The 20,534-nt window shown below is 46.2% G+C and overlaps 1 protein-coding gene across 2 annotated transcripts; it reads right to left on the bottom strand.

Annotated features, from left to right (window-relative positions):
* Positions 1–446: 446 nt before the first annotated feature.
* MED30 (mediator complex subunit 30) lies at positions 447–13,157 on the bottom strand. 2 transcript variants are annotated; one of them, XM_033155778.1, is made up of 5 exons: positions 13,055–13,157; positions 12,631–12,812; positions 11,048–11,206; positions 10,199–10,309; positions 447–1,009 (listed from the first exon to the last, which is right to left on the bottom strand). In XM_033155778.1, exons 2-5 carry the CDS (start codon positions 12,802–12,804, stop codon positions 914–916), a joined length of 540 nt encoding a protein of 179 aa, XP_033011669.1. In that variant the 5' UTR covers positions 12,805–12,812; positions 13,055–13,157; the 3' UTR covers positions 447–913. The 2 variants fall into 2 exon arrangements, with proteins under 2 accessions (XP_033011669.1, XP_033011670.1); XM_033155779.1 differs by having other exon boundaries at positions 13,011–13,143.
* Between the last annotated feature and the right edge of the window lie 7,377 nt (positions 13,158–20,534).

Raw genomic sequence — 20,534 nt, 5'->3', positions numbered from 1 at the left:
TGGAAAGCAAGAGCCTGATACCATCTCAAAACTTACAGATTTATGACGGTATGTGATTCTGAGTGTGTGTCATGCATCTGATAGTATAGACTCCGGCCCATAAAAAGATTAAGCAGCAATAAATCTTGTTTAAATTTAACATGTGGCAGCCCCTGGTGTTTTTGTTGCAGTAGACCAACTTGACCACCCATGTGGAATCTGGTACATTCAGAAATCATGGGGGGGGGGGGGGAGCCCTTTTCAAGAAAAATGCAGAGCTGCGAAATTCAAAATCTATTGAGCCATTAAAATAAAACTGGTCTCCTAAAGCAGCTTTTGAGATTGTCGCCCAGCTTCTCTTAAGAGTTTTGGATCTTTTCAGTCATTAGCACTGCATTCGTACTACAGATGAACAGGTTGCAGCTGCTTTGGGTTTACTTGCTAAGAAAAGGGAGCAATGAAAAAGGTGTGGTAGCAGTATTTTATTATATTTTTGTACAACGAAACCTAAACTGGGTGGATGGTTTCAGCCGAGAACAAAGATCTATTCTCTTTCTACACAGCTGTTCTTTGGGTTTTACTTTGAAAAGAAAACCCAGCCATTCAGGGTAAAATAGTGGGTTGCCAAATAATCCACACAAGATGTCCACCCTGTCCTGAAATATAAAGCTTAATTTTATACAGAATTCATTCATTTAATAAAAACTCTTTCAGCATTCATAATAAAAATATTAACACATCGGTTGCAAATATTGTATAGAACACTCATTTTTATATACATTGGCTGTACAGAAGTTTGGGTATTTTGGAAATGCTGTGTACTACTGGAGGGGGAAATAGCAGAGGAATAAAGGATTATGTTTTCAGAAAATACTTATTTCCCTGCCCAACAAATAGTATCAGCTGCCATAATGAGAAAGAGAGAAAGCATATTTCAGTTCCTCATTGCCAACATGGCATTTATGTCCCAAATGAGATTCCGTAATTGATCCATAATTTGCTTCAGCTGTTGATTCTTCTGTTTCAGTTTCTGCGGAAAGATAAAAGTTTGTCAACACTGGCGTCTAGTCAGTTTACATATTCCGAATTTAAATTCGGGGGGGTGGAATGGCAGAGTGTAGGGCAGCAGAGAGGTCTACTACAGGAAACCCCCAATTTGCTGTGGCGGTTGCATTCCAGATCATTGTGCGCATAAGCCCATCCTGCCCCCTTCTGGGCCCAAAAATGGGGGGCGCATGCACAAACACATGCAAAACGGGGTTGCCTGTACTTAGTGCCAAAGAAGCGTATGGGCAATTGTATATCGATGAGTTAATGATCTGACATGGCTACCCCTCCTGCCTCTGTTCCTTCCTCCTCCCTGTTATGTTCTTTGATGGCACGAGAATAGCCTTTAATTTCCTAATCAGTTGGAAGTGATAGTGCTGGGTACCTTCTTTGATGTTGGACATCGTTTTGAGAAAGTGAGGCACTGGGAGGGGGTGGCTAATGAATAATCTGCACGTAGCCAGTAATGAATGATCTGCACATAGCCAGTTGGGCAAGCCACACAGGCTAGCAATCTATAAATCAGATGGTTGTGGGCAGAGTGTTGGAGAAGCTCATGCACAGACTGATCAGTCGTGGGGCCGTGCAAACTGAGGCTACCTTTGGGGGGGGTCACATCGCCGCTTCTTGAGGGCTTCCAAGTGGCAGATTGAAGTGCTTGCTTGGTATGTATCTGTCGCTTGCTGTCTAGAATAAAATCTTTAATCTTCTCACTGACTTGTGTTTTGTATTACTTCTGAATCTCATTTTAAAAGAACCACCTTGCATTTGGCAAGACAAGAAGCACATCAAGGTGGAAGAAGGCCCTAGATTAATGACAGACGTTGACAGAAAATAGCAGTCAGTCAGGGCACACTGTAGCGGATTCCCCCAACCTGCTGTCATCTGGTTGTTTTGGATTACAACACTTATCATCCTGGACAGTTGGCTATACTGAATGGGGCTGATGGGTGTTCTAGTCCAAGACATGTGGAGAACACCAGGTTTTTTTGGGGGGGATTTCATTATAGGAACATTCTCTTTCTGCGCATCCTTCCCCATCTTCCTTCTGTGGACAAGGCCATTTCCATGAAAAGCCATCGCAAAAGGGCAACACACACCTCATTCTTCTTGCAATATTGTATTTACATATTAGCAAGCACACCTAGGTCCAGATTCCAGAGGAGCAGGTCTTCCGATATGAAGCTAATGTACACTGCGTAGGAATAATGTTCAAGCATTGGGAAGATTGCTAGTGGTGGGTGGAGCCATGGAGAAAGAGCCGTGCCAGCTTGCCAAATAGCTTTGCCAATACATTTCGAGCTTGATTTACAGCTGAAACGAATCCCCTTGAGCGAAAACGTCTAATAGTGCTGAATTCTATTAAGCTCTGAGAGGTCTGCAAATAAATCTTAGCCTTGTACTTCTATAATAATGCACTCCCAGTTCTGCCCACCAGTGCCTTCACTGATAACACAAGGAACTTGCACCCGCACTTGCCTATTGTTTTAGCTGATAAGCCACCAGTTTGTGCAAATCTAGCATACAACTTGGTGTTGCCATGAATTAAAACAGTTGCTCCAAAGCTGTATTTTACATGGCTGTGAAAGGCTTATCGAAGAGCTTTCAGTGTTGCCAAGAGGAGGAATTATTGCTCTGCCTATGCATTCGTGGTGACTGAACACCAAGTATGTACAGAGGCGTTTGCAATTTCTGTTTCACAGTGTGATGTCACTTAGGCCTTTTGACATAAAGAATTTAATCCTCATTTCCCCCCCTCCTGGAGCCATTTTCTTTATTCAGCCAGAATCTAATAAAGTTCAACTTGGTTTGGCTGAATAGCATTTTGCCTCCTATGTTAGCAAGCGCAATGTGGATTTGCTGTAGAAGATAGGAGCCATGCCAACTCAGGGACATTGCGCATGATGAATGTGCTTCCCGGGGTGCAACTCTTCAGATCTAAGTGCTACGTACCACACGGCTTTGCCTCCAAAATGCCTCTCTGGGATTTTCTCTGGACTGTAAAAAAGAATTATCCACCCTGCTGTGACTTTTAAACTTCTAGTGCTTATTTTTTATTTATTTTTTGGAACACTCAACACAGTTCACAGAGTGTGGAGAAAACACTTCTGAGCACTGCAGTGCACTCCATAGCTGCTACCAATGCTGCCAAGGCTACACTGGATACATTTCAAGCATATTCCATATTTCAGGTTACGCCCAATACCACATGCTTTAAAAAGAAAACGGAAGCTTCAAGCCCTTTGTGCGGAACTGGCTGGTTCATATATATATGTGTGTGTGTGTATGTGTATCTCACAGCTGCTTCTGATTTGCCAAATATACAAAATGTATCCAAAGGAAAATGGCACCTAGCTGAGTTATCATTCAGGGAATGATATCACTGAGCGTCAGGGAAGTGGATTAAAAGACACTCGGTTGCTTGAGCATCGAAGGACAAGGGATTCTCTGCCTAGGAGGAAAGAGGCGAGTGGTTTCATCCCCCAAAGGGAGGACTATATTTAGGTTATTGGGCTGAACAGCTTTGAAGAGCCACAGTTGAATGGCAGAGCATCTGCCTTGCATGTCGAAGGTCGCAGGCTCAATCCCTGGCATCTCCAGGTAGGGCTGGGAATGTCCCATGTCTGGAACCCTGGAGCGCTGCTGCCAGTCATTGTAGATAATAATGAGCTATATGGACCAATTGGTCTAAGGCAGCTTCCTATGGCGCTCTAAAATGTTCCATCAGTGATACAAAACACACGCAACACTGATGTGGCTTCTTAGAAGAGCAAAGCTGTGAGGCGAAGTTGGGGTGGGGCTGTCTAGCAAGGCTAGAGTTAGCAAGACAGACAGTCCAGTCCCTGGCACCTCTAGCTGAAAGGTTGCTGGTAAAACAGGCCTGGGAGAAACCTCTGCCTTAGTCCATGGACTACAAGTCAATAACAGAAAATGCTGGGCAAGGTGACCAAAAAGTCTGACTCAGTATTATCACTATTCCATTGCACAAGAAAGCGCAAAACTGCCCTTATTCACAGCACCGGAAGAAATTCTTTACACTCATGCAACGCTAAATTCTGCAAACCACACATACCAGACCTCCTGGCATGGACCAGAGTCTGGAAGGGCATACAAGTTGTCCCACACAAACTGCTGAACACAATAACCTGATCAGGAACTGCCGCAGAACTCAACTCACTTGCACATCCTGAAAGTACAAAAGATAAGGGAGCAGAGAAAGTGCAAAAGGGGGGGGGGAACTATTTGAAGAATAGATCCGCCATAGCACATGCCCCATCGTTACAGACCAGAGGACAGAAGGGAACCACTTGCTTTGCACCGTTTGTCTATTTGCTTGCAGCAGTACAAGCACTGCTATAGCAGCAAATCCTTGACAAGGCAGCACTTGGGTCCGGGAAGCAGACCTCCCTTTGTAAACTGCAAGGGAATGGTGATTGCTCACAGGGCAGAATGCTCCCAGCTTCTCATCCAGGCTCTTAACTAAATCATTTTAGTTGGAAATCCTGACCGTTAGTACTTGAAGATTCAGTGGGTATAGTCAATGCCTTGGTGAATTAGCGAGTCCTCAAGAACCCCCCTCAAACACAGCTGAAGCGCCTTAAGAGGATGCCGTCAAGGCAACACAGGGAAGCAGATGCTGGATCATGCCTTTAGCCTGTCCTCAAATAGTTGGCATTCAAGCCCCTTTGCCTTTCCTGCAGCTCTGCTTTGAATCCTTTTTCTGTTTGTCAGCAGTGACCTTTTGCGCCACTGCCATTCTGTTGACTCGTGAGCAGTCTGTTCTTCACCATCACCCTCCAGTGTTGTTGCTGCTGAGCCAGCCAGCCAGCCAGCCATCCCTGAGCCTTTGCACCCCTCTTGTGCAGCAGCGATAGTATTTGTTAAAAATAAGTTGTTTTTACTGAGCTTTTAATCTCCGGTTCCTATTTCCAATTTCCAACAGTGTATTAAAGTACTAACTCCCCATCTCACGTGAAAGCCTACATCCAGCATTCTACAAATTTCTTTCTTTCTTTCTCTCTCTCTCTCCAACATTATCATTTTCCCCATACCGGAAACTGCAGCTGTACAAGACAAGGCGCTGGATGCCTTCACAGCTATGCACCCAAGTTTGTCCTGACTTGGCACCAAATGTTCAAAGGAGTTCTGTGCCTTGATATCTGTTGGAAAGGCTCTTTCTAATCACTAGGCTTAGTTACGATTCAGCTATTGCAACTTGGAATAAAGCCCCTGCGGCAAATTTTTAGAGCAAAGGGGTGAGGGAATATGTGTGTTGTGGGAGGCAATAAATCTGAGTTGTCTTGACAATTTTCCTCCCGCCCTCCCCTTTTAAGGTGTCCTTGAGAGTAGAACCCTATAAAGGGTTCCATCTTTTCTTTTCCCAACCTTTTGCCAAAAAGGACGAGTGAATCGTTTTGCGATTGCTGCTTTCATTTTTTCAGCCATAGGTACAGTAAACACTGAAGGTTTCTATGAAATCACTTGGCTTCTTCATATACCCCGTCCTTTTATTAAAGTTGCTGTTAATACCATGTCAAATGCCCAACAAGAGCGCATGCAGAACGAACCACTGCAATTATTACTAGATTTCATAGAAGAATAGAATTTGTAGAGTTGGAAGGGAACCTGAGGAACATCGAGTCCAAACCCCTGCAGTGCAGGAATATGCAGCTGTCCCACACGGGGATCGAACCTGCAACCTTGGAGATATCAGCACCACGCTCTAACCAAGTGAGCCAACCACTGGTTCACAGTGTAGTTACAGCCAGTGCATTTTCTGAAAGCTGGTCTTAACCTGTAAAGCCTTACATGTCTTGGGGCCCCATGACCTGAAGGAACAACTCTTTGCATGCCTCTTCCTACAGTAAGGTAATCTAAAAAGGTAAAGGAAAAGGATCCCTGACACCTAACGACTCTGGGGTTGCAGCGCTCATCTCGCTTTACTGGCAGAGGGAGCCGGCGTACAGCTTCCAGGTCATGTGGCCAGCGTGACTAAGCCGATTCTGGCGAAACCAGAGCAGCACATGGAAACACCATTTACCTTCCCACCGGAGTGGTACCTATTTATCTACTTGCACTCTGACGTGCTTTCAAACTGCTAGTTTGGCAGGAGCTGGGACCGAGCAACAGGAGCTCACCCCGTCGCAGGGATTCGATCGGCAAGCCCTAGGCCCAGTGGTTCAGACCACAGCGCCACCCGCGTCCCTTTTAAGGTAATCTATAGAGGCCCTTTTCCAGGTGCCTCCTCCTGCTGAAATTCAGAGTGTGGCAACAAAAGAAGTATTCTCAGTGGTGGACTCCTGCCAGCCTTTGAAATGAGCCCTCCAAGGAAACTTGCCTGGCACCCACATCACAATTATTTTTTTTTTGCCACCATGCAAAGGCCTCCCCTACTCCCAGGTTCTTCAGCTGTTTCCAGACGTTTAGTGTCCATAGTAGTTGTTTTAGTGTTTTGGGGGGTTTAAACATCTTCTCCTAGCCAAGGTTTAATATGGCTTATTGGGACTGCTTCTTCCTTAAGGAAAATTCTGTGTGTCTTATTACAGACTTTGTTTAAACTGATATTTTGTTACTGGTGTTTGTTTTATTATTTACTTATTAATTAAAATGCTATTTAATGCCCAGATAGGCTTCTAAGCAGTTTACAGGCATAAAAACCAATTGTGCAAGCATTAAAATATAAACATCCACAATTAAAATATGCAAGAAAGCAGTCTCATTAAAACAAAGGAGTCTCAGGTCAACGGATCATGGGAACGACTGGTAGGATGCTTTCTTATGCATGCAATTTTAAAATTCTATTTGTGGTATTGCAAATTTTTGTTTTAACTGTGTGCTGCCTAGAAGCATTTTGCATTAGGCAACACTTTAAAATAAACTGCTCTTAACAACTACTTACTAATATAAGCATGGAACAATTGTCATTGGTGAACAAATGCCACTGACCTTGTGTTGTTCTTCCTTATGGGAGGAAGGCTGTCCCCCAACAGGGATGCCAATAGCCCACCCAGAGGTTGTGCTTGTAATTTTAAATGCTCCGCACCATTGAGAGAGATGCTAGCTGCTCTGATTCCCTTCCTATACTCCTTGCTCGTCCTTCTTTCCCTCCTGCTTTTGTCTGGAAAAAACATTTATTCCCCCTCCCCCCCCCCCAAGCAAGCAGGGAGGAGGATGGATGAGGAACAGGCAGGATCTACCTGCTGTATATCGGAGCATTTAAAGCTAAAAGGACAGTCCTGGGCAGGAACCTAGCAGCCCTATGCAACCGCCAATACTTCTGACTGTCACTGTTTACCTCCCGATGGTAGAACCAGGCTGTAAAGAATGTTCCAGCAGACTTCTAAGTTCATAGGAGGACCATCTCAAAAAACACCCTTTTGCACATCATCTGCCTGTGTGATTGCCAAGTCCCTGGATTGGTCTGGCCTTTGCTTGGCTAACACAGTATGTGTTTGAGGCTCACGCTTCCAGTTTCAGCAGCTAACTTCCAGGAACCTGTGATAAAGACTGCACCCTCCCAGCCAAAAGTTTGAACATGGTTGCCTGCAGCCTAGACATAAGTCTTTGGATTGTAAGAAGTGGCTCAATGTTCCAGGAACACAGAATCATAGAATTGTAGAGTTGGAAGGGACCCTTCGGGTGATCTGGTGCAACCCCCTGAAATGCAGGAATCTCAACTAAAGTATCCTTGACCAGTGGTGGAGGAAGCCTCTGCGCCGTCCGGGGCGGTGCGTGGAGTCACCCCCTGGGGGCGGTGCATCGCGACGTCTCAACGCATGTCGGGACGGGCTGCGCATGCGCGGAAATGCCACGCATACGCAGTCCATCAGCCCGGCGTTGCTGCTCCCACGATGACCGGGCGGGCCGCTGAGTTGTGGGCTGCTTTACGGACGGGGCAGCCCCACGAGCCGGCGGTTTGCTCAGTTGCCGTGGGAGCAGCGGCACCGACTCAGATGCACTGTGCATGCCTGGAATTTTCGGGCATGCGCAGTGCATCCTGCCCAGTGCTGCTGCTCCCGCGGCGACCGGGGGAGCCGCCGGGCGAGCAGCGGCTCGTGGGGCTGCCCTGAACGTCTGTGGAGCAGCACAGATGGGGTGGTGGGGAGTGGCCGCCAAGTGTCACCCCCCCTCCCCTGGAACCCGGGGTGGAGCGCCTACGCCCCACCCTTCCTACGCCACTGTCCTTGACAAACACAGATCTTCTGTATGTCCAACTGCAGATATTGCTATTCACCATTTTTAAGAAGCACACATGCCGTTCCTAAAGTAGCTGCTTCTCAGCCTCTAGATATTAAATGAAATAACTATATATAGGAATGAGAATGTCTCCTTCAGAAAACTAACATGACAGGTTAGGCAAGGGACACAATTAGAGCTGCTGGTGACAGCTCAGCTTTTGTCCCACAGGCAAACATTCAACAACAACGTTCCTATCAAATAGGCTACAATGCCAGAAAATAAGGACTGATGCATTTTTTTCCACACAAGCCAAAATCACAGCTATCTGGAGCAAACAGACAGTGATGAGCAACAAATTGGTTAAAACAAAAAAGTTAGTGATTCGTTAAGGTTATGGGTGGCATTCAATTAAGTTTTACTCTGAGTAGACCCACTGAAAATTAGCAGACCTAAGTTGGTCATGTTTGTTAACTTATTAATAAGTTAAACTTATTAACTGAGACCTCCAGGTATAGGGTGGTATATAAATTCAATTAACAACAACAACAACAACTATACAGGGTCTATATTCTGTAGGACTAGCAAATACCACCCCATGGGTTGTATCCAGTGCGAGATTTACTCAGAGTAGATCCACTGGAGTTAATGAGCATAACTACATTATGTTCATCAATTCCAACAGGCCTACTCTGAGTAGGATGAGCATTGGCTATAACCCTATGGATAGAATTCAATGTTGCATTAAGCTAACTGTTCTGTCTGGCAAGCAGAAATGCTTTTACTGATGGAGCAATCTCCCCTCTTCTCCCTCCCCACTCCCCGCATGCTGTTCTGGGGGTTCTTCTGACCACAAGCCAATGGGGGGTGCAGGAGGGGGAGAGCGGGGAAGCTCCAATGCACTAGCTGGGCTTGTTGCTGTCAGTTTGCATTTCTTAGCAAGAAAGTATTGATCTGTTATGTAGATATCTTTCCTATTCCGATTAGTTCAAGATGATTCTAGAAGGTTTCTTCTCTTTGTGAAAGAAGTTTTATTACTATGTGAGAGAAACAGGAAGGTTTCTGATGTTTGGGTTATTTCTCTGGGGAACTGAGTAGAGATGGTTTGAACTGGTTCTGTCTGTTATCCTTTCTGCCAAGGTCACACTGACTAGAATAATAGGGCCAGGAGGAGCCTGGGTTTCACTCACTTTCTCTTCTATCTCTCTTTGTTCTTATGTTCTGTTTCTGTATGCTATAGTGTTAAGGTTTAGTCTTATTATAAGTTTGTGAGTTTTATTTTAAGTGCTGCAACTGGATTTTTATGGACTGTGCCAATCCTGAATGATTTGGATTTGTGACCATTTATGCTCATTTGCCTTCAGTACCAGTAAAGCTCTGCTGGATGAAGTACAATTGCCTCTGGTCTCTTTTTTGGAAACTCTACTAAACGTTTTAAGTTTTTTCCTCCTCCGGCACTGGCACAACAGTTGCGCTGGCTTTCACTTTGTTGTTCAGTCGTTCAGTCGTGTCCGACTCTTCGTGACCCCATGGACCAGAGCACGCCAGGCACCCCTATCCTCCACTGCCTCCCGCAGTTTGGCCAAACTCATGCCAGTCGCTTCGAGAACACTGTCCAACCATCTCATCCTCTGTCGTCCACTTCTCCTTGTGCCCTCCATCTTTCCCAACATCAGGGTCTTTTCCAGAGAGTCTTCTCTTCTCATGAGGTGGCCAAAGTACTGGAGCCTCAACTTCAGCATCTGTCCTTCTAGTGAGCACTCAGGGCTGATTTCTTTAAGGATGGATAAGTTTTTTTTTGGCATCCCATGGGACTCTCAAGTGTCTCCTCCAGCACCAATTAAATACCTGTGGCTTTCACTACCACAGGTATTTAATTGAACCTGGCCCTATTTCTTTTCCGTGACTCAGAAGAATGTTTAAGGCTGTACAAGCAAACTAGTAAAGAAAGCTTCTGAAAGGAACTCTGCTGCATGCAAATTGTATCAACTATTACCTTGTTCACTTCCATGATCTCCCTTCTCTCTTCACTAGCAAAGAGAAGCTGGCTGGCTGCTCCTCGATCATCATGCTTAGAGCCATCCTCCTCGACATAAGGAATGAGTTGCTGCAAATGTTAACAAAGCTGCTGTATAAAACATGCTCTATAAAATATACTGAGAGCTTTTCGTAGAACCACGAATGAAAAAGCATGCCTTACAACTTGCCAGCCAAGATAAATATGAAATTACAGAAATACTAGCTTTTTTAAAATCACATTTCTATTATATTTATTTGTATTTGGACATCTTAAAAACTGAAGACAGCTACTCTTGTGCAAATGCTTAATACTAATTATTATTTATTAAATTTATATCCCACCTTTCTTTCCAAAGAAGCCTTGGGCAGATAACAAGAAGAGATGAAACAGCTTTAAAGGACCTTTAAAACAATTCCAATACAGATGCAGGCTGGGAAAGATCTCAAAAGGGTTAAAAATATGCTCCATGAAACATTTCCCCTCACAGCCAAGGGGCATAAGCAGAAAAGAGGAATTCTAAAATGCACCGGTTCAAGCATGAAACCAGAGAAAGTGGTCCACAGAATGGGAAAGATCCAGCACAAGTAGGCACCCACTTTGTTACAGAGCTTCCTCTTGCCCCCCTGCAGCATCTCCTGCTCTGGAGATTGGAGGACCCCCTAGAACAGATTTTGGGGTGGGAGTGGGGAGGGTAGGAGAAGAGAAACCAGATGCCCTGTTGCACAACTGTCAAGCAAGCGGTTACAATTGGATCTCTCACCATGTTTCTGAATTACTGAAATATATACAGCATGATCTAAATATCTGTACCTCTCCTCCACTTACCTCTATTGGAACAGGATCAAGTCCTGCACAGTTTTCATTGCATTTGTCATAGACCAATCTGAGTTTTCTAAAAAGTATTGCAAGCTGGCGCAGATGTTCTTGAAGCTTTCCTAATCTGTCTTGATATGTGCCTGTATGATAGGTGACACCGTTTGGAAGCTGGAGGGGGAATGAATGAAACCCATGGTTACATTTCATCTACACTGAAAAATCAAAACAATTACAGAGATGGATATTCCTTGCAAACACCTCCCCCCGACCACTAATGCTAACTGTAGTACTTGTTCCAACTAGTTCAATATTGTTTTATTTATTTAATTTTATCCTCTATGTCAGGGGTGGCCAACTCCCAAGAGACTGTGATCTACTTACAGAATTAAAAACTGGCAGTGATCTACCCCCTTTTGGGGGGTTTAGGTCAAAGTTGTTGAGCTTCTTTGGGGAGGAGGAAAGCCCCATTTTTTAGGCATTCAGGTCAAAGTTGTTGTTTAGCTTTTTTTAGGGAGAAGGAGAGCCCTGTTTGGGGGGGTGCAGGGCAAAAAATGAGCTTTTTTTAGGGGAGCCAAAGTTGTTGAGCTTCTTTGGGGGAGCCAGTGATCTACCAGTGATCTACCACAGACGTCCAGTGATCTACCGGTAGATCACGATCTACCGGTAGATCACGATCTACCTGTTGGACGTGCCTGCTCTATGTGAATCAGCTATTGTGTACATAAATTTCTTGAGATTTCTGGAACACACAAAGTACAGAAAAGAGTTAGCCAGGTACTTCATTCCAGCTCATATTCTCCATAAAACTGTAGAAGTTTTGGTTCTAAACTTGTTACAGCGAAGTGAGCCCCACCGAAATGAGTGGAATTTACGTCTGTTTTAGTACGCTAAGGATTGAAGCCTTTTGCAAGACCATTTTTAATCAATTATGAGGAAAGAATATTATTCTGCAAGTAAAAAACCTGGTGACAGAAATCTTTCTAGGCTGGTGTATAAACAATATCTCGGGGAGCAATACATTCCACGAAAAATATTCTGCATTTATTTTAAATGTACTTTCCAAGAATCAGGTATAAATTGGCGTATCCAGTAAAAACATTGAACCGTTTAAAAAAATTCAGAGTAACCAAAGTGGAACAGTACCTGCTATCCTGAAGGTGTACAGAGCTAAAGGAGTGTTGAGTTTATTTAGCGAGCAACGCGGGACATTTATTCCATACTGGAATTAAAAAAGTATCCTGCGAAGAATTTGCACATAGAGCCAGTTAGTGCCAACTATAACTTTTACCTGCTTGTCTTGTATCTGTATCAATTTGAACCATTCTTTGTACACTTTAAATATCAAAGTGTTTCTCTCTTTATTTTAACAAGTACTTGGCCAACACAGTGCCTCAGAGCAAACTCCTCCCTTTCACGTGCCCAAACTCTTTTCTATACCACCTTGCAGTTTGCTTGCATTTCCTCCTCTATTTTTGACCCCATTCCAAGAGCTGAGAACAGAGAACACATGGGGGACGGGACACCGGGTGTGTGTGTGTTTGTGTTGTTTGTGAGGAAGTGAGAGACTGGTTTCTTCGCCTACTGCTGCCCACCTGCATGTTCCTCAACAGCTGGAAGATCTCCATGGTGCGAAGCACAATGTCCTGCACGGTCTCTTGCCCGATGCGGCACAGCGAAGCCGTGTTCACCTCCCGAGCGGCCTGGGCTTGGGGTCCTGAAAACGGCCCGGGGGCCATCCCTGCTCCGGCCAGGGGAGGGGTGGACATGTTTGCTGCTGTGTGGAGGAAGGAGAGGTTAAAACACAAACAAAAACAAACAAACAAACCACGGAACGTCAAGACATGCATACACGTGTGTGTGTGCCACAGCCAGCAGGGTTATATTTCTCTGCGCTCTCTCTACGGTCCTGATAAAAGGATTCGGGACCCTTGGCCCTGAGCAACAACAGCAGAAGCAGCAGCCACCAACCCACATTCAGGGGCACCCAGAGGCACCTAGACGAGCCTCCTTCCGTACCGGCAAGCCAGGCGTACTCCAGCGCTTTCCGGGCCGGGAGAACCGAGAGAGGCTGCCGACGCGAGAGGGGAGGAGACGCTTGCTTCCAATTCAAGTACAGAAGAGCCGCGCAAAGAGCCCTCAATTCCCGGGCGCCACGGATTAAACGCGACGGAAGGGAACGGGGGTGGGGAGGCGTGCTCGCGACAGCGACGGCGCCGTGACGCTACTTCCGCTTCCGGGAGGGACGACGTTTCTTCCGCTTGGCCGTCCGGTGTCCCTCCCGGAAACGGAAGCGGAGGGTCTCCTCGCAGAGGGTTGTGTTGGTGGGTGTGGGAGCATAAAGCAGATTGATTACGTATTATCCTGGATGGTAATAAAGTAACTGGTTATATGAATTAGTGTATTAGTATATCCATAGTATATTAATGGGCAGTCGGGGTGGGGAATAGAAGAGAGAATTTAGTTGTTATTAATTAATTAATTAATTAATTATAATAATAAAGTAGCGGGGTATATATTAATTAGTATATAAGTATATACAATATATTAATGGGCAGTGTGGGTGGGGAATAGAATAGAATTTTTATTAATAGTATTATTGTTATTTAGAGGTGGCGTGTGTTTAATGCATTTCTTTAACACACACCCCAAATTTTAGTTTTAATGTATTTATGTGTTGGCTGGCTGTAACTCGGTTTGGCACGACGAAGCAGCTAACATATATAATAGATCACTGAACGTCACGGTGAGGGAAGCGGTTCAGGTGGGTCGAGGGATATAAGAAAGAATATAGCCATAAGGAAGCAGTATAGGGTGGGAAGTTTTAAGAAATATCAGCATTCCTAATAAAGAGGCAGGCTGTGTGTGGAGTGAGGACAGGGGAATGTAAGAAATGTTATTCCTTGCTCGTTATTTAGAAGTGGGTGGAATGTTCTTAATGCCTTTGGCCCCCAACTTGGTTTTAATGTATCTATGGACGGGGGGGGGGGAGGGACATGGCAGGTTGGCTTGGCTGTCGGTCGCTTTGGCGAAACAAAGGGGGCAAGCAGATACATAAATCAAATAACGAGGCAGCCAGTGCCATTGGGTAGAGGAATGTGGGGAAGATTATTAGTTAAACTGATGTTAATGAAGTAGGCAATTTAGGTGGGTCTGGAAATTAAGGAATATTGTATTAATAAAGAGGCAGGCAGTGCGGGTTGGATGGGGAGTGTAAGAGAGATCAATATTAATGTTAATAATGAGGCAGGAGCATGTTTGTTTATTATTAAACTGTTAATAGACTTCCTAGATTTTAGCCCAGCAGGCAGGCTCTCTTAATTTTACTCTCTACGGCAGCACAAGTTATTAAGAAAGAATCAATGTTATTAAATCCACTGCTTGCCCTTGCCCATCATCTTTCTCCCCACCCCCAGTTGTGTCACCTGTGTCAAGTTTTATCATGTAATAACCTGGGGGCAAGATGGTCCTACGTTAAACAAATGTCACTGGTAATACTTCTTCCCTCACTGGTTTTCATGTCCACATCAAGCAGTGCCCAGTGCCCAGTGACTAGGTTTAGTCTCCATTGGACTGTTTTGGTTTTTATTTGTGGGAGGGTTAACACATTAATGCCCAACTCCAGTAGTGTTGTAATTCTGCTGTTGATAGCTATAAGCAGCTTTCTCTTCCTTAGCACACTTAAAAACAGCTTCTCATTGTGAAGCTGCCCAAACAATGGTTCTTATTTACCCTTCACATGCCTATAAATGTTTCTATATGTCTCTGTCCTTCTGTTCCAGCCACTCCATAATTCTCTCTCTCCCCCCCCCACCCGGTTGTTTGATTTTTATTTGTTTAGGGTTTCCATTTTTCCAAAATATTTTGGGATTTCTGCTAGCCTTGGGATGTCCTGAGTCAATACCTCTGGCTTGTGCATGGGTGGAACACTTTCAGCTATATAAGCATGGCTCAAATCTATGAGTATATACAACTGGGGTCTTGCAAGAAAGAAAGAAAAGCTTGTGTTCAGGATTCTTGAACATCATTCAATGGTCCCTCCTCCCCCATGCACAGACACCTGCATCTATCAGTCTGCATGCCCACTGAGTGTGCTCAGTCCTTTCCTGTTTGGTGTTTGTTTGGCTATTTGGAGAGGGTGGGATGGACACACTTGTGCCTGGTCCCAGCTACATTAAATTAATTCATTTCTCAGTTGAAGCCTATGGGTATCTCTCCTTTCCCTAGGAGCATTTAAAAATAACTTTTCAGTGTGAACCAGGAAGGAAGGCATGGCACACACACACACATCCAAAGTGAGGTTGGGTTAGCTAGCCATGCCATTTCCAGTATCAATTATGTGTCCATTTATTGCTTTGTGTACAGGCTGGCTTGTTTGTCCCAGTAGTCTGGAGAAGGGCATTGGTGGCATATGACAGTGTTTTTCAACCTTTTTTGGGCAAAGGCACACTTGTTTCATGAAAAAAATCACGAGGCACACCACCATTAGAAAATGTTAAAAAAATTAACTCTGTGCCTATATTGACTATATATAAAGTAATTTTTCATTTTTTCCCACGGCACACCAGGCAACATCTCGCGGCACACTAGTGTGCCGCGGAACAGTGGTTGAAAAACACTGGCATATGATGGCCATCAATGTGGAAGGATTTAAAAGGGGTAAGACGAATTCATTGAAGATCAGGCTAGTACAGTGGTACCTCGGTTTAAGAACAGCCCGGTTTAAGAACGATTTGTTTTACAAACTCTGCAAAACCAGAAATAGTGTCTTGGTTTGAGAACTTTACCTTGGTCTAAGAACAGAATCCGAACGGTGGAAGGGCACTGGCGATGGGAGGCCTCATTAGGGAAAGCGCGCCTCGGTTTAAGAACGGTTTTGGTTTAAGAACGGATCTCCGGTACGGATTAAGTTCATAAACTGAGATACCACTGTAGCCATTGTGGTTCTATACTATCAACACTGCTGGAGGGTGTTGGAGGCAGTATGCTTGTGAGTTTCAGTTGTTGGGAAATACAGGAGTGGAGAGGGTGGTTGTGCTCTCGTCCAGCTTGCAGGCTTCCCAAGGGCATATATAGCCATACTGAGAACAAGGTGGGCCATTGGCCTGATGTAGCAAGGCTATTCTGGTTAGCCTGGTGCTGAATTAGATGGACCTTGGGAAGGATTAAGCAGAGCTCCTCCTGCGTTTTTGGATTCTAGGGCAGGCAGGAAAAAACAGTGGTTATACAGCCCTCAGCTGACAACCATACATACACAGGGGGGACTTTTGGATGAAAAGTGCAACCAGTTCAAAGAAACTGTGTCAAGGTATTCTGTATACTGATGGGACTCTCTTGAATGACAGTCAAAACAACTGCATCCATATGGTGGAAGGGATGAAATCAGCGGCTGCTTCCTTTCTTGTGCTGAGGCTGATAAGAATCAAAGTTCCTGGGTTTTTTTTTTTTTTTGCAATTATTATCACAATTAGGACAGTTGTTGTAATTATTCTGACACTGACTGCATGAGATGGCAGATGGGGGCATTTATACACCAATGATTTTTTATTTTATTTTTTGTATGAAAAACCGACAACAACTATGCAGCGTTTCAAGATCAAAGAACAGGGCTGGAGTGGTGTTGCTGTGTTAAAACTGATGGCACGTAGATTCTTCTGTATGCAGTGCGTAATGCTTGTAACTGGTTACGAATCAAAAAGTCTGCAGCTTGGTACACAGCCTTACTTAAAAGGGAAAAAAGAGATGAAAGCAGTCAAGGAGCATTTAGGGATGAGAGCTGTATAAATTTATGATAGGATTTAGCTTGCACAGTAGATAGCTTTAGTAGGCTTGCCATACGTCCGGAAAATTCTGGACACTTACGGAAATCGGATGCCTAAGATGACATCCGGGGGAACTTTTTGAATTTTAAGAGATGTCAGGAATTTCCAGGGCATTTGGCAACCCATTTTTTGTTTTTGGTTTTCTGTCTCCCCCCCCCCATTTTTGTTTTTGTTATTTTTTTAAAAAAATATGGGGAAGGCTGTGCCCTGGCGGCAGTGGAAGTGATGAGAGGTCACTTCCCTTGGCCGGAGGCGGAGGGGGGGGGAGGAAGGAGGTGGGGGAGGGAGGGAGGCGCCGCTTCTGCGAACCTGGCCATTTCTCCCCCCCCCCCAAGTTTTCTTCTGGGGTTCCCCAAGCCTCTCTCTGTAAATATTGAATAAAAGCAGATGGAAAGGGCTTTTCCTTGTCTTATCTGTTCCTGGCAACCTGGTGTTGGGGTTGGTTCCTCAGCCGCCTGACACTAAGTGTGCCTCATCTGCAGTTCAGGGCAGAAAAGGCGTCCACATTTTCTGTCTTTCTCCTTGAAATCCCACAGCCAATGGGGAGGGCCCAGAGATGCTTCTGTGCTGCTGTCAGTCGCCTTCCTGGCCGAAGGCAGGGCCCCCCTCTTGCAATGGAAAGAGCGCAGCCAGACAGCTAGAGATGTACACGCAGCAGAATAGGATGCTTGAGGGGCCAGTGGTGGGAGCCTGTCCCACATTCTTACTCTTCCACCCCATTAAGCAAGTAGCATAAAGGAGCATTAAGTTTAAATTAATTAAGAAAGGAAGGAAGGTAAAAGCAACGCCTCTTCCCATCCCATCTGTGGTGAAGCTCAACAACTTTGGGGGTGTCAGCAATTTTGACTTTTTGAAATATGGCAAGCCTAGCTTTACTCTCTTCCCTAGCCAAATCTAGAACACAGTAACAAAGAAACATATTGTTTTTACTGTTTGGTTACATATTACCCTAGCAAATTCTCCATTATCTAAACTTTTTGTTGTCCTTCTAAGACCTGCACTGTGTTGGGAGCTATCCAGTTCTGTTACGTAGAGCAGTGTTTTTCAACCACTGTTCCGCGGCACACTAGTGTGCCGCGAGATGTTGCCTGGTGTGCCGTGGGAAAAATTGAAAAATTACTTCATATATAGTCCAGTGGTGGCGAACCTATGGCACGCGCACCATCGGCCCACCCGCGCCGCTGTTGCCGCTTTCTCCCCAGGCTTGCGTCCGCTGCCGAAACCCTGAACTTATTATTATTATTTTTTGCTAGTCGCCGGAGATTGTGTTCGGCGATTGATCTGTCCCTCAATCCGCCGCGTCAGCAGTCGTCTCTGACTGGGCACAACAGCGCTCGCTTCTTCAACCCCCAGGGCCGGTGTGGGGCCCCCGCGCGGGATGGAAGGCGAGGGCGGCCGGCTCCGGGCGGCATTCCCTTCTCCTGCCTTCTGCCCCCTTCCACTTCTGGCTGGGAGTCCGCTGAGGCGCCGCAACGGGCGAGGAAGCGGGGCTCGCCGGCTGGGGTCGCCTCAAGCTAGCGCGGCTCCGGGAGAGGAGAGGCCCGTGAGCTGACAAAGAGCAGCCGTCCTCGTCACCCGCCCGCCCGCTTGGCCTCCCCTTAGTCCGGAGCCCCTTCAGCTGCTCCCCTCTGCCCGCCTGAGGGCGATTAATAATGGGGCGAGGACAATGCGTCAGGCGCTGCCGTCACACGCCCAAGCGCCCCGGCTGAATGGGCGAGGCTGGCACAAAAGGCGCCGCCGCGGAGGGAGCCGTCGGCGGCGCTGCTTCTCAAGGGCCCCGCCGGCCTCCCTCGCTCGGCCCCTGCGGCCCTCGCCTGCGAAGCGAGCCGCGCTTTGGTGTCTTTGTCGCCTTGGGAGCGGGGCGGTGGCGGCAGAGCAGGGCCGCTTCCCTTTTAACCGGCTGGCGCCACGCAGCCCCGGCCAGGTTGGCCCAGGCGAGGCACGGGCGGCGGCTGCTTCCTTTCCGGGGTCCCCGCCGCCCGCCTGCCGCTCTCCGGGCAGCTTGCAAACTCCCCGCTCCAAATAAGAACAGTTCAGGGGCACAAGGACAAAATGTGGCGCAAGTCTTGTCTTTAAGCAGGTATCCGTATAAATATTGTTGTTATTAAAGGTGGGGCGGGAAATCGAGGCCTGGTTTTTAAGCCAGCTGGCCTGCATTCCCACGTAGTGTTCCCGTGCTTAGGGTGGATTAATTAATTAGTTAATTAATAATAGATGGGCGGCAGGCGGGGAAGGCTGGGGCTGACCGCTGCCTCCAGCTTGCAGGACCCGGCCAGGGCAACGGGATGGTCCAGCCCTGGGCAGCTCAGGGAGCAGTTTTCCTCCTTCATAGCAACTTCTTTACAGGCCAGGGGAAGTGTGATCTGCAGTGCCTCCTCAAACCCACAGTTGCCTTTTGCAGACCCTCCAAGTGAAATATGATTGGCCGGGGGGAAGGTCATCTCGCCTAGGGCGCAAAACACCCTAGCACCGGCCCTGCCCACTGCGCTGTGCGCGCGTCCCCCTGGCGCCCCGGCAGACGACGTCGGCGCTGCATGCCAACTCCAGCGAAGGTACCACCTGTCATCCACTTCTGTTCTCTCCCCCCCCCAAAAAAGCTCAGCAGCCTTGGGGCGCCCACCCAAAAAAGCAAAGCAACCCCTGTGCGATCCCCCCAAAAAGCTCCAAAACCTTGGTCAGCAGCTCCCCCAAAAAAGCTCAACAAGCTTGGGCACCCCGTGATAAACAAGTGGGTCCTGGTCTACAGTTTGGGCACTCGGTCTCCAAAAGGTTCGCCACCACTGATATAGTCAATATAGGCACAGAGTTAAATTTTTTAACATTTTCTAATGGTGGTGTGCCTCGTGATTTTTTTCATGAAACAAGTGTGCCTTTGCCCAAAAAAGGTTGAAAAACACTGACGTAGAGCAGTGTTTTTCAACCTTTTTTGGGCAAAGGCACACTTGTTTCATGAAAAAAATCACGAGGCACACCACCATTAGAAAATGTTAAAAAATTTAACTCTGTGCCTATATTGACTATATAAAGTAGTTCTCTTGAATAGGAATCAAATAAACACAAAGAAAGTATTTTATAATTACTTTTCAATTTTTCCCACGGCACACCAGGCAACATCTCGCGGCACACTAGTGTGCCGCGGAACAGTGGTTGAAAAACACTGACGTAGAGGAAAGAAACTTCACTCTCTGGGGCTGCAACCCTAGGAAGGCTTGGACACAGCTGACCCTATTGATTTCAGTTGAGTTTCAGCATAGCTAAGGACCAAACTCAGATGTCTGCCCAACAGCTACATATATTTTTTCCCCCTCCGTAGACAACTACAGGCAAGGGGACTCTCATTCTTACTGGTGAAGCAGGGTGTTACTTTCATTTGTCATTAGACAACAACTTTGAAACCAAAACCTACCCTTAGGGTAGACTTGGAAATTGATACCTGTGTGTAACCACAACACAAGTGGGAAAGGAAGCAACAGAGTTGTGCCATAGGGCTCAGTGCTCTGATTTCCAGAGAAGACCAGTTACAGCAAACCTGGGCAATCTGGTGGACCTCAGCTCTCATCATTCTTGACCATTGGCCATGGTGGCTGGACTGATGGGAACAACCTCTGGAGCGTACCACATTGGCTGCTCCTGTCCTGCAGAGATGTGGAAAGGGATGGCACAAAATCATTGTTGTT

This window comes from Lacerta agilis, chromosome 7 (assembly GCF_009819535.1).
Source record: "Lacerta agilis isolate rLacAgi1 chromosome 7, rLacAgi1.pri, whole genome shotgun sequence".
Classification (NCBI taxonomy): Eukaryota; Metazoa; Chordata; class Lepidosauria; order Squamata; family Lacertidae; genus Lacerta; species Lacerta agilis.
The sequence above is the reverse complement of the archived record's forward strand: the minus strand, read 5'-3'. Positions and strand labels throughout refer to the sequence as shown.

Excerpts from the sequence above, each read along its gene's own strand:
- MED30 (XM_033155778.1), bottom strand. The coding sequence starts at position 12,804 with ATGTCCACCCCTCCCCTGGCCGGAGCAGGGATGGCCCCCGGGCCGTTT. Across the intron at positions 11,207-12,630 it reads AGCTGTTGAGGAACATGCAG|CTTCCAAACGGTGTCACCTA; the intron begins GTGGGCAGCAGT and ends TTCCCCCTCCAG. Across the intron at positions 1,010-10,198 it reads AGATCATGGAAGTGAACAAG|AAACTGAAACAGAAGAATCA; the intron begins GTAATAGTTGAT and ends ATCTTTCCGCAG.